The sequence below is a fragment of the Gossypium hirsutum genome, chromosome A01 (genome assembly GCF_007990345.1).
Source record: "Gossypium hirsutum isolate 1008001.06 chromosome A01, Gossypium_hirsutum_v2.1, whole genome shotgun sequence".
In the NCBI taxonomy this organism is placed as follows: Eukaryota; Viridiplantae; Streptophyta; class Magnoliopsida; order Malvales; family Malvaceae; genus Gossypium; species Gossypium hirsutum.
This window is the reverse complement of record NC_053424.1, coordinates 15,589,465-15,603,951: the sequence shown is the minus strand read 5'-3', so window position 1 is coordinate 15,603,951 and position 14,487 is coordinate 15,589,465. Positions and strand designations below refer to the sequence as shown.

Sequence of the window (14,487 nt, the reverse complement as noted above, 5' to 3'; positions counted from 1 at the left end):
TCCAAAGACAAGGATTGAATAAAAAATTACCAAATTTCCAAAGGAAATATTCGAATCTATAACCTTTCACACACTACTTACAACACTTAACCACTAAACTAGATTAAATCACTTAACAAAACACATCAAATTAGAAACTTAAATTTTTGGTGTGTTACAACTCCTCCCCCCTCAAACAAATTTCGGCCTTGAAATTTACCTGATTCAAATAGATGTAGGTACTACTTTCAAATTGAGTCATCATGCTCCCAAGTGACTTCCTCTGTACCATGATTCCGCCACAAAACCTTAACTAATGAAATGGCATTCGTACTCAATACCTTAACCTTACGATCCAAAATATGAGCTGACTTCTCCTCAAAATTCAAATCCAGTCTTACCTTAATCTTCTCAATAGATACAATATGATATAGGTCAGACTGATATTGCCTCAACATAGAGACGTAGAATATATCATGAATACGGTCTAACTTCGGAGGCAATTCTAACTGATAAGCGACCGTGCCAACACATTTCAAAATCCAATAAGACCTAATGAACCTAGGGCTCAACTTGCCCTTACATCCAAACCGAAGGTTCTTCTTCAACAGAGATACCTTAAGGAAAACTCGATCTCCTATAGTAAACTCAATATCTCTCTTTTTCAAATCTGCATAAGACTTTTTTCTATTAGAAGCAGCCTTAAGATGATCCCGAATTAGTCTAACCTTATCTTCAATCTTAGGAACCAAATTAGGACCTGTAAACCTCCTCTCACCCAACTCAATCCAACACAAAGGGGTATGAAACTTACAACCATAAAGAGACTCATAAGGTGCCATATGAATATTAGACTAAAAGCTGTAGCATATCTTTCAAAATCTGAATCACCCTCTTAGATTGCCCATCAAACTAAGGATGGAATGCAGTACTGAAGTCCAATTGAGCACGCAAACCTTCATACAGTTTCTTCCAAAACCAAGACATAAATCGAGGGTCTCTATCAAAGATAATAGAGACTGTAACCTCCCAAGCCTAACCAATACGTTACGGGTAGATTGAGAAGGCTACAAATGGCTAAGCTAACTTATGTTACTTTTGAATACCTTAAATAAACTCATTTTAGAGAAAACCCATAGTTGTACTTTTCAGTTAGTAAAAAAAACATTTATTTATTAAGTCACCCATACTTAAGATTCATTTTATTATTGATAGTGTTGTTTTAGAAAAAATGTTTGTTTATCGCTTTACTTGTAAAAACTTGATGTTAACTACTATAGCGAAAAAACCATTATTCATTTCATTTTGCAAATCTAGTTGCCTTATCGATTTGTTTTTTTCAAAAATGGTTTCTTTGCAATGCAACAGAAATTAGGGAACAATGTCAAGTTTTATTTAAGATAGATATCATGCATTTTCTGATTATTATGCTTAAGTAATCCATACATGCAAAAATCCCTAAATGAAAAGTTACCAAGCCACAAACTAGAAATAATTAAAAATTACAAACCAAAACTAGTAGAGACTTACTAATACTTATTAAAAATAGTCTGATGTCCAATGTGATTCTCCATATGCCAGGTCTAGTCATATTTTTGAGGTTTACCTTAAAAGTTAAACATTATGGGGTGAGCTTATGAAAGCCCAGTGTGAGTCGAATAGTTATTTACACAGACATAAATATCAAATACAATGAAACATAGTAGTATTAACAAAAGAACACAGAGCCATCATAGTAATTTCATATCATTACATAGCCTTTATCAAATCGATGTCAAACAGTGTATGAGCATGGGTCATCATTCATTCGAGTAACAATCATTAATTCTGATACCATTCAACACAACATAATACAATACGTATCATAAATTAATAACATTTGAGTATGTCGTGAGCATGATGAAATGCAAAAAGGTTCCTACCTAAACCATCCGCTACACACCACGAGTTCCCCAAAACCTTTCTGCCAAACTCCAACATTTGCGAACAAAGCTCAATGTAATACAAACCACCGTATAACATAAATACAAAAAATTTGTCGAATAACATAGAATGCAATAAAATCGCTAATCCCCTTGGTACTCTAGGTACAGTGCACTGACTACATATAAATTTGGACTTAATATGTCGCCAGTACTCCATGGAACTCCTCCATCAACCACAAAAATAACCTGCCCCAATGCACATGCAATATGTCATGCAATCTCATACATAGCCATAATTCAATACTTTCACATTTTATTGGTGTGTTCAACACACGTTTAGTTATTGAAAGCTTTCAGTGAATGGAACTAATGATCTAGCTTTCAATTTACCATTAAGATGGTATCATTCAATAAATCACAATTTCATAGACTTTTACGAACTTTTCAATATACATGTATAGCAGTCTTGCCAATATTTCATAACAATTCTTTCATACAAACATATTATGCATAATCTCCAATTCCAAAAAAAAATAAGCTATACATACAACTAATCATATATCAAATAGATCAATCATTCATCGCAGTATCATTCATGTAATCATATTGTTAAACTAGCAAGTTTGTTAACAAGTCAAGTTGTTAGGGCTCGAAACGTACTTGGTTCCGCCACTTACAAATTTAATTACTTAGTTATTAAGACAAGTCCAATCAGCAAGCTAAATCATCAATTAAATTAACTTAATTAAATTATAATTAAGTTATTGTGTTAAGGACCCACAACTTATTTTATGCTCTTTTGTAGCACACCTGTAAATCTTACGGTTTCTCTAATAAACTTTAAAACGAACCTAAATTAAAAATTAGTATAAAAATCAATAAATACACATCTTAAACAACCCCTAAACACCCACTTATGAGTTCAATCCAATCATTACAATTACAACTATTTCTTGAATCCAAACTAGTTAGATTTCTTACACTGATTTGAGGTGAATCGTACGTGTGAACGCCTTTTGGCTTTTACTGCTGATTTGGGGCATTTAAGTCGGCACCTAACAAAAGTAATTACTTAAAAATTAGTAGCTAATATAGGATTAAAATTAATTATTTGATCAATTAACAATTTTTCCCAATATCTAAATTGAATCTATTCACTAGTTTATAATTACCTACACTTACACTTCTCGAATTATCAGATCTGAAGTGCCAATTGATCAAGATCAATTTTTCCTACTTAACACATGTTTCAAGGATTTTTAGGAGGGTTTCAAGAAACCAAAATCATGCTGGAAAAAGATGGGAAATAATTAAATAAAAACAATCCCCTTTCTTGCCCATAGGCGCGTACACCACCACCGGCGGTGGCAAAATTAGGGCTGATTTGAAATCATTTTTGAAATCAATTAAAAAGATAAAAAAAATACTCATTAAATATTTAAAATCCTACAAATTCTAGATATAGAAGTTTGAGTTTTTAACTTACAAGATTCATCAAGAAATTGAAAGAAAAAAAAACTTACACAAGCTAGGTGAAAGGGGCATCAATGGAGTTTTTTTGGAGCATTAATGGAGGTCGATCTTGAGTGCAAAAATTTTAGATTTAAGGATGGAAATTTTATGATAAAATGAAAACAAGAAGAGGAAAATAATAGTGCAAGAAACCATTGCAAAAAGTAGAGAAATTGATGGTGAATCTTGGTGGCTTGGGCAATGGCACACAAGGGAAGAAAGTAAGAAAATTGAAGAGAAAAAAGGAGAGGAAGAGGGTGAACAGCTAGGGTAGGGAAAAATTGACCTAAAGGATAAAAAACACAAGAAAAAGTTGTATTTATTCCTAGGTTTCAAGGGTATGGACAGAACACACATTAAAAAAAATAATGGATTTTGGAAAACTTAATTATTTTGCAAGGGAAAAAATTCTAACTTGAGACATTAATCTAATTTCAATACTTTCTCATATTTCTTTTAACCATTGGGCTATTTCCTTATTCTTACAATAGTTTTGCAATATTGGTTTTAAAAATAAGGTGTGACACATACTAGGGTTTTAGGCAAAATTTGCAAAATAATAAAAATGGTGAGAAAGAAGGGATTTGAACTTAGGTTTCAAGGAACGTTTCACTAACACTTAGCAAACAAACCAATACCTCATTTATTTCCTAAAAAGCATAGATAATCTCAAAATTTAAGGCATGACCACTTTTTCTCGAGTCACAAACATGATTCTACTAACCCCGATTTTTAGGATGTTATAGAGATCGAAACCCCACGAAGTCTAACAATCTAGGACATGTACAACTTTGCAAGTTTCTATAGAGAATAATTAGTCCTAACTGGAAGAAAATTAGTAGACGTGATCAATCTATCCACGAAGACCCAAACAATATCTTTATTAGTGGGTGTTAAGGGTAACCCACTAACGAAGTTTATTGTTACGTGCTCCCATTTCCAAAGAGGAATCATAACGGGTTGAAACAAACCTAAAGGTAGCTGGTGCTTAGCCTTAACTTCTTGGCATAACAGACAATGAGAAATGAAACCAATTACCTCTCCCTTCAAACTAGGCCACCGGTATAACTCTTAGAGATCATGGTATATCTTATTTCCATCGGGGTGCATAGCAAAAGGGCTACTATGTGCTTCCCGCACAATAGATTGCCTTAACTCAGCATTATTAGGCACACAAAATCGAGCTCTGAAACACAAAACCCCATCACTATTTAGCCTAAATCTATAAGTCTTACCCTTTTTAACCTATTGAAATCGAAGAACTAGAGAATCATCCACCAACTACTTATCTTGAATCTGATCAATCCAAGTCGGCTTAACTTACAACTCGACCAACAAACTACCATCATTAAAAGGACTTAGGCGACCAAACATCACCCTCAAATCAAACATCGATCTATGACTAAGAGCATCGGCTACAACATTGGCTTTACCAGGATGATACTCTATCACACTATTGTAGTTCTTAATCAACTCAATCCATCTACGTTGCCTAAGATTCAATTTCTTTAGCGTAAGGAGATACTTGAGGCTTTTGTGATCTATGTAACTAATGCACCTCTCAATATACAGATAGTGCCTCCAAATTTTTAATGTGAATCCTAAAAGCGATCTTGTGCATATCAACCTCCTTCACCTTTAATTAATGATACCTAGAACAAAAATCAATCTTCAAGAATACAGAAGCCCTACGAAACTGATCGAATAAGTCATCAATCCTTAGAAGTGGGTACTTATTCTTTATCGTCAATTTATTTAGCTGACGGTAATCCACACACATCCTTATAGTACCATCGTTCTTTTTCACAAAAAGAACTAGTGCAACCACAAAGTCATACTGGGCTTAATAAACCCTCAATCAAGAAGTTCCTGAAGCTACACTTTCAATTCTAGAAGCTCCTTTAGTGCCATGCAATAAGGAGCAATGGACAAAGCTATTCCAGGCAAAACATCATAACCGAACCCAAACTCCCTATCCGATGGTAGCTGTGGCAATTCTTTGAGAAAGACATTTAAAAATTCTTTAACTGTCCGAATATACTCAACAGAATATTCTACCAAACTCATACCATGCACATACGCTAGAAATGCCTCACACTCTTTTCGGACTAACTTTTCAGCTACTAGAGTAGAGATTACATTCGACGCTCACCGACCATAGTAATTTCCACATCTTCCTTAGATATCAGAGTTACTCTCTTTGAAGCACAACCCAAATTGACTCGATGCTCTATGAGCCAATCCAATGAACATCAGATCAAACTTCCTAAACGGTAACTCCATCAGATTAGCCAAAAACACAACACCTTGTATCTCCAATGAACACCTCCTATAAACTCTATTAATTTGCACTGACTGACCCAATGGACTAATCATAGAAATTTCACCAAAAGTACTCTTAACCAGAATTCCCATGTTAACATAAATAGTACTAGCTATGTATAAGTGAGTCAAACCAATGTCTATAAATGGAAAATAAAGTGCAAAATGAATGAAGAACGTATTGGCTATCACATCAGAGATGTCTTTGTCCTCGTGATGCTTCACTGCATATACCAAAGTAGGTTGTCTTGACTCGGCCTGATTAGCTCCTCAGCCCGGTGCTCTCTGCCCTTTACCTATACCATTACCACCCTAGGTGGCTGCTGAACTGCTCTTTAAGGCTTAACCAAACCCGGAGCTGGGGCTTGCACCTGATAGACCCGAAGCGAACAATCCCTAATACGTTGCTCCATAGACTCGCATCATTGACAAGCTCCCAACATCCTCCTACACTCACATAGATGACACCTACCATTGTCCTCACATAGTTGAATCCTAGTAGAAGTAATTGCTACCTCAACCTACGGAGGCCCATCAAACCTTGTCTATTTTTTAGGCCACTGTGCAAAGCTAGAAGGACTTGAATACCATATAGAGTTATTTTGGCCACTCTCCTTATACCTCTTTTCATGCTCCATGTGCTTAATCTCATCCATAATTTTTTCCTTCTTCGCAATAGTTTCAAATACTCGTTCCCTCTATGGAGCTGCCAAAAGTACTTACAAGATTAGTGTCGGAGACTTGAGCATTTTCACAAACTCATTTATTAGAACAAATAAAAAAATATAGATTATTCTAAAAATTTTCCATAAAAATTTTGAACCCAAAAATCACAGCCCAAGTTTTTAACCTAGAATCTGGTACCTCCAAATATAACAGCCCAAACCCAGCTTAGACATTATGATCAGATCTGAAGATGTTACCTCAATTCATTTGAAAATCTAGAAACCAATTTGAAATTGTAAAATAGTTAGTGCTAACTTTTTCTAAATAAAATTCCAGTTTATTTGGGAAAATACTTCCGCTTAATCAATTCATTAAATTTACCGATGAGTACTTATAAAATCACTTAGTTTTGCAATGAAATTTCTTAGTTAAATAAAGCTTTGGAAAACATGAGTTGGTTTTGAAATTCAACATTTCGTAGATGCATAATCTAGAGATGTTAAAACGGAAAAAAAAATCCAAAGTTTAAAACAGTCCCAAAAGTCCAAATATAGTCTAACATGAAAACATATTTTTACTGAACAAAGTAAACTGAAATGCAATATAATTGATCTCCTACCACATCGATTTGTTCTAAGTCTGTGGGTTACTTGACAGTAAACAAACAAAATGTGAGCTTACAAGCTTAGTGTATAACTAACCTCAATCAACAAATCAGACACGTGCTTTAATAGATAATATTACAGTTACATGCTCAAATACAAAATGCGATGTTTTTCATAAGTAGTTACAAATGCATATCAGATACAGAATCAGATATTACCCCCATCCGTTACACACCATCTCTGACCATCCTTACACACCAATTAGGGTAATAAATACCCATCTAGTCCCACACACCACTAAGTGATCGTATTAACCACCAGATAAGGAAAATTATTAAACTACCAACACTACCTTCATAATCATAAGCTCAGCCCGATGCACATGAAAGACCAAACATATATCAAATGTGTATATGGCATACATGCTATACACATACTTATCATGTGTTCATTAGTCACATTTAATAGAATCAGAGCATCATATAACATGAATTACAGTATTATTTATGCCTTACTAACCCTACGAAAGGGCTGATCTTGATTTGCACATCAAATATGACCCTAAGGTAAATTTTTAGTAAATGGGCCCACATGCCCGTGTGGCACACATGGCCCAACTGGCTAGCCCATGTGGCCCACACGGTCTCACACATGTTTATGTAGCCCATATGACTAAATTGACCCAGATCGTGTGGCCCACACATCTTGGAAACACAGTCATATGGCGTCGACAGTCTACTTTTTGGCTTCGCGTCATTCGCTGTTTTTTCAGTTTTTCATTATAGACCTGAATGTTTTCCAATGTAGGTTCAAAAATAGAGTATCCCATTACTTAGATTGATAATTAACATGGATTAATGACCAAAATTTTGCTAAACCCAATTGATTAATTTAGTACAACCACCATTGACCAAGCTCAATAACAGAAACAGACAACCCCTACAATAGCGAAATTACGTACCTCTGAACAAAATAGTAGTTCACTGGAGAACCAATCGTCTCAAGATCTTCTCCTAATTGCATCCAAACAAATAAATTAAGAACCAAAATCACTTCCATCGCAAATAATTAAATAACCTCAACTTGCATATCAACCAACAAAAATTATAGTGTTACCCAATACCTCAACTGCACAGGATCAAAATAACAAAGAAGGAATTAAAAAAAAAGAAATTATGAACAAAGCAGTATTAATAAGTAGTATAAAGAAAAACAAAAATGAAAAAAATTTGCTTGGGGAAATAGAAAAAGGGGAAGGCAAAAGGAAACAAAAAAGTGAGAAAAAAGAGAAAGGGAGACAGAGAGAGGGAAACATGAGAGAACGAAATTTAAAAAGAAATTTGCTTGGGAATTAGCAAAAAAGGGATGACAAAAGGAAATAAGAAAGTGAGAAAAAAAGAGAAAGAGAGAGAGAGAGGGAAACTTGAAATTAATGTAAGAGATTTTGGGAGCTTTTTAGGGATAAAATTAAAAGAAACCCTACTACTAATCACCTATCAGATTCCAGAATTTAAATTCAACCCAAAATTTACCATGTAAATGTCACACACAGAAACTAAAAAAAATTCTCTACTTCTTCACGAGAGGATTCAAACACAATATCAAAAGGTAAGTTAAAACCTTAGCACTAAACTAGCAGACTCATTCTTAACTCAAGTTGAGTGAAAATTAAATTTAAGCTAGATGTCCAAAGATAGAGATTGAATAAATAATTACCAAAATTCTAAAGGAAAGATTTGAACCCAGAACCTCTCACACATTACTCACAACACTTAACTACTAAACCAGATTGAATCACTTTACAAAATACATCAATTCAAAAACTTAAAATTTTAGGGCGTTACAAGATACAAACTCAATCAAAAATTTTATATATAGTATATATAAAGCTCACAAGTTTTTGCTTGTTAAAGGGTTACAACTTCAATTCTAATGCATGAGATCCTGGAGAGAACTTAAGAACTGAATGTAGAAAGTGACGATACATTTTTTGTTAAGGCTTACTTATCAAAAGATATGGAATCTTAGTTTGAAATTTTAAATTTTTTGGTCTAGCATATGTAAAATTTATGTTCAAATCTTACGTATTTAGCTAGAGGAATCAATTTCAAATAGGAATTAAGTTGTTATGCTATGATTTCTTAGTGTTTTAAGAAAATACTTGATTGTTGATGAGTGGTTGAAATTATGTTTAAAGGTTGAGGTATTTGATTTTTTAGTACTAAGATCAAGTTTCATTATGTGAAATTGTTATATATGGATTTCTATTCTCGTCACATGTTGTTATATATGGATTTTAATTTGCTAGGTAGGTTTTAGTTTGGACTCTAGATTATTTTAGTTATTTCAATACTATGGTTCAAGTCTCATCATGCATAATTTACATGTGTGAGCTTTAGACCAGTGAGTTGGTTTTAGTCCAAACTATTTTAATTATTAATTTGTTTGTATTTCGTATTAGTTTAATTTTATTTTGTAATTGTTCAAACATATAATTGTGATTGTATTGTATTTTTACTAATTAACTCTAAAAATTATACGAATCAAAAGTATCGACAGGCGAAGTTTAAGATAGACCTTTTTTTACTACTATCGATGGTAGATATCCTGATTTTGAAAAAAATTTAAATAAAATTAATTAATCCGCTCACGAATTTGATTATTTATATAGTTTTATGGATTTAATATAATTTTGGTTTGACCTTGAATAAGGCTTTTGAACTTTTATCTTGCCTAGTTTGAAACAATATCTTAGGATCTGTTTAATAAATCATTAAAATTTTTCATTTTATTGAAAGTGAAATTTTTCAACATTTAATATTTTAAATGTATTTTATAATCCTTTTAATTTTTTTACTTAATATAAAGTTTTCAACAAAAAAAAATGTTGAATAAGATAAGTAGATGTAGAAAATATTAAGTGATTTTATTTTATTAAAATTTTGAAATAAATTATTTTTAAAAAAATAGGTATTCACTTTATCATATTTATTTTTCACCCAAAACTATCTAGAATAATATAAAATATTATATTATATAAATTAAAATTAAGAAATCTTTTAAAAATATATTTACTTTTATCAAATAATATAATTGTATTCAATACTTAGATTTAGTAATTTATCATACAATTTTTTTAATATAAGTTCAACATTTATAAAATTTAACAATAAAAATTCAATACTTAATTTTTTAGGACTTAATTTTTTAGTTTATCAAACATATCTTTAATGAATAAAATTTATTTACATTGATTTTAATCTTAAATTAAAAAAAACTCAAGAAAGGAAAATTAATATTTTAAAATACTTCATAAATCTCAAGCTACTTGAGAAGGGTTCAATCTTGAATAAGATTTGTGTAGCTCAACTAGACTTGAATTAGCTAGCCTAATCTAATCCATCATATTTTTAACGAGATTTCTTAATTTACATTGTAACATCTCAAAAATTGGGTTAGAAGAAATTGGGCCTTTAAACCAAGAGAGGTCATCTCTCGATTATGAGTTTAGATTTTGGAAATTTTTGACAAGTGAATTGATTTGGATCAGTGGTTAAGTGTTCTGGTTATGTGTGTGAGGTTCTAGTTTTGAATCCTACCTCTTGAAATTTTGGTACTTTTGATTAAATCCTTATTTTGGACATGTGGGTTATAAGTTAAATTCAGTCAATTAATAATAAGAATGAACTTGTTAGTTTAATGGTTAAGCCTATGTATACTCGTTGGTCTTGTGTTCAAATCCCTGGGAAGCAATAAGGAATATTTTATTTTTGAAACTCTTGTGTGGTGGTTAGTTTCAAGTGGTTAATAAACTTACCAAACCTCTGGAGTTAATAATAATAATTTTTTTGTTTTACTTTTCATTTCTATTTCTACCATTCCTATATTCTTTATTTTTCTTCGTTTGATTCTTCTATTAAAACTACAATTCCTTTTGCTTTGTTATGCCAAACTAATTGTGTACAGGGTTTGACTTCTCACTTTTAGTTCAATTCATTGACTGGTAAGTTGATTAAAGTTTTGATGTCGAAAGTTCTCTTACGTAACTTCGATTTTGGAATGTTAGTCTTTAGCGATCGGGCTGGGAATTAATTGCTTGTTGGGTAATTGCTTGTCATTTAGGGACGAAAATTCATCCATGTTGGTCCTATGTCGAATCCGTATTAGGTGGGTATTGAAAACCCCTTCTTCTTCAAACTTCAGTTGTTAGTAAACGGGGTTGTAGACACCACATGGTTGTGTGCCGAGCCATGTGAACCACACAGTCCTGTGTCAGGCCGTGTGGTAGGCTGTGTCACTTACTGTTCACAAAATATTGGAGCCACACTGGCGTGTGCCCAGGCCGTGTGTGGTCATGAATTGTGTAAGGTTCACACGAGTCAGTGACATAGGTGTGTGTCCAGGCCATGTAACGTACTGTTTGTGAATTAGAACCACACGAGCAAGAGACACGAGTGTGTGTCAGGCCATTTGGGACACACGGGCAAGCACACAGGCGTGTGCCAAACTGTGTGGAGTCACATGGGCTAGTCCTCCATGTTATGTGAAACCACACAGGCGTGTAAAGTAATATTTGGAACTTTTTCTTGAGGCCACAAGCGTCTTTCAAAATGAGAACAGGCCTACTGTAGGGTCTGTATAATCTGAATTAGGCTATATAACTTGATATCTGATGATCTGATAATGAACAACTTGTGATCTGTATGTATATCTGTTATGTTTGAACCTAAGTGAGTAGGATCTATCAGAACATAATGTGCTATTGTCTATGTGTGCGAATTATTCAGGTATGACCTATATTCTGTTGAGTTTTTTGGTACGCCTCTACATTACTCTATTGATGAAGAATATGTGAAATCTGACTATGTTAGATTGATTGTTATTGATTCTGATTTATAACCGTGCATGTAACTTCATGGAAAATCTGATATGGTCTGTTGAGGTTTGATAAGTATGATTTATAAAACATCACCTCTCATATTTATCGATTCTGTTATTGAGAGATAGCATGATTTTCATGCTTATTACACTATTTCTACATATGCATGCCATGACACATTACATGGGACTTGGGTTCATGTGAAAAGAGGAAGTTTCTGGCAATTTAATGATCTACATTGTTTGGTGATTTATCCATATTCTATTCTGGTAACTTGATTGTGCTATAGTGGCTTGACCACGTGTATTTGATCTATTGGATGAGTTCTGAAGGATCTCTATTTTGGCGTGTAGCGAAGTTTGGGTAGGATTTTACTTATAAATCTCATTTCTGATCTGTTTAAAAAATACAGTGTCTGCATAATGCACATCCTCTGCTCTGCTCTGTTCGGTTCTATTATGCTTGATTTGTTATGTTCTGCTTCGTTTTGTTTTGTTCGGTTATGTTGCACTACCGCTGTGGAAACCTTCGTGATACTCTAGATCTATTTCATGTTGGTTATAAAATTGTTTTAAGTTCCTTGCATGACTTTGATTTATATATCAAGTTCTGTTTTTTTTCTTTTTTTTGTATCTGAGTTTGGTTATACGCGATGCTTGGTAGCTTACCCTTGTCTTACCTTATTCTGTTCAGGTAGACATCTGATTTAGGACTGGACGGCGTTTGAGAGCTCGGATTGTTTTGTATTGATATAACCGGAATTTGGTCTTTTGAGTTTGTAATTGTTCTTGGACTTGCCCTTCTTTTCTTTAATAATCTCGTCAACATCTGTCAATTTCTAACATGAAACTACTAACCACCAAAATTGACGAAAATGTATTTCTAGTTTTCAAAGTTTAAACTTCGACAAGAAATCAGCTTCAATACGTTGGCGTAACTCATCCAAATTAGGCATAAACTTCTAGGCCGAGTTTGGGGTGTTACACAACTATTATTTTATTATTTTAGGTTAAAAGATACTTACTTCATATTATTTCAAAAATGTCCATTTCGATTTTAAAAAAATTCTTTAAAATCCTTTAAATAAAATGAAAATTATATTATTGTTACTATTTATCTATATTTTTTTATTTAACTTGTTCTTTTATTTATTTTTAATAATTATAACGCCTTAATTTTCTCAAATCCCGAGATCCCTGTTAAAATTATTTTTGTGTGGTTGTGACGTGGGTGTGTCTGCCTTAGTGGTTTAGTGCTCTAGGAGTGTCTGGGAAGTCATGGATTCAAGCCTTGGCTTGAGCAAAATTTTCCTCCTAATTGAATAAACCCTGTCTTTGGATAGTAGGGTTCTTAAATAAATATGGTTAAGTTGTGTCATAAAAAGCCTGTCGGTGCAAGGGATAGTGGCGTGTTACTGCAGCTAAAAGACTGGAGTTTGAGTCCTGTTGCACGCAAAGGGGTGTTTATTTTACGGCTGTGCTGTATAAGAGATTGAGTGGCAGTAGAACTTTGATCGAGTAGGCATTTGGAGTGTTGGAGGGGGAGGGGAGTGTTTGGTCGAATTTCAATGGGAGTGAGAAAGGAATTTGAACTGGTCAAAAGAGGAATTTGGGGAGATAATTGTCGAGTGAATAGGGGAGTTGTCTACCGAAAGTGGGATCCTCCTTGTGCCAAAATCAGTTTTAGGCAACTAGTGCCGAACCTACTTAGTTTTTGCTCTTTCTTTTTCGGAACAATTCCTCTGTGGCTCTTTTCTCTCTCCTGGTTGTGCCTGTGGTAGCCGAACATCTCCTTAGCCATTTGAGTTTTTGTATTTTGTGATCGTGGTTTGTTTTGATCATTCTTTTGTTAAACCGGTTCTTTTTCTTGCTCTTTTGGCTAATTATCTCTTCCTTTAGCCTTCCAAATATTTCTTCTCTCTCTCAACCCTTTGTTTCTGACCTCTTGCATCTTGGCCACGTACTGTATCCTTCCATCATTCAATCACTCCTCCTTTGGCAGAATTTTGTCTAGTAAGTTTTTGCCTTATTGTTTTCCCTTTCGGCTTTACTTGGAGGAACACAGTTTCTTTCTTCTTCTTCGTGTTATAATCGCTACCCTCCTTATTTACCATTCCAGAATAATTCTCTCTTCCACCAATTTCTCTACTCTTGATACTGTTGGTTCCACCCTACGTGAGTCAAAGTGGTAAGTCATTTGGTAATAGTGGAAGTCTAGCCTTAATCGGTTGGGTTGTATTATTCGTTCTTTTCTTAAGTTCCTAATATTTAGTTCTATCTATTGGTTATTGGCAGCTATTAATCGTATTGAGTAAGGTTTATCTTAAGAGTGATAGACTACGTTCGTTTGGAGCAGTAAGGTAAACAACATTTCTGTGAATCAATTGTGTTGGATTAAGTTTAAGCATATCTAACATTATTTGTGGAATGATCAATGGTTTTAGGTGTAAGTTCGTTCCAAGAGGGGTACGCATATAAAACCCAAACAGGTGTGTAACCACACTGCTATTAGCATAATCGATAGAAAGGCAAAAAGCCGAAAAGTGGGCTATTAACACCACACTGGCGTGTGACCGCCCGTATGGCAGGCCATGGTTTAA

At 33.7% G+C, this 14,487-nt stretch overlaps 1 protein-coding gene across 1 annotated transcript; it reads right to left on the bottom strand.

Moving 5' to 3' along the window:
* Nucleotides 1-227: 227 nt before the first annotated feature.
* On the bottom strand, nt 228-821 carry LOC107947890 (uncharacterized). The gene has a single exon (XM_016882394.1). It carries the CDS (start codon nt 819-821, stop codon nt 228-230), a length of 594 nt encoding a protein of 197 aa, XP_016737883.1.
* Between the last annotated feature and the right edge of the window lie 13,666 nt (nt 822-14,487).

Bases quoted from the DNA above. Each gene is read 5' to 3' on its own strand.
- LOC107947890 (XM_016882394.1), bottom strand. From the start codon at position 821: ATGGCACCTTATGAGTCTCTTTATGGTTGTAAGTTTCATACCCCTTTG.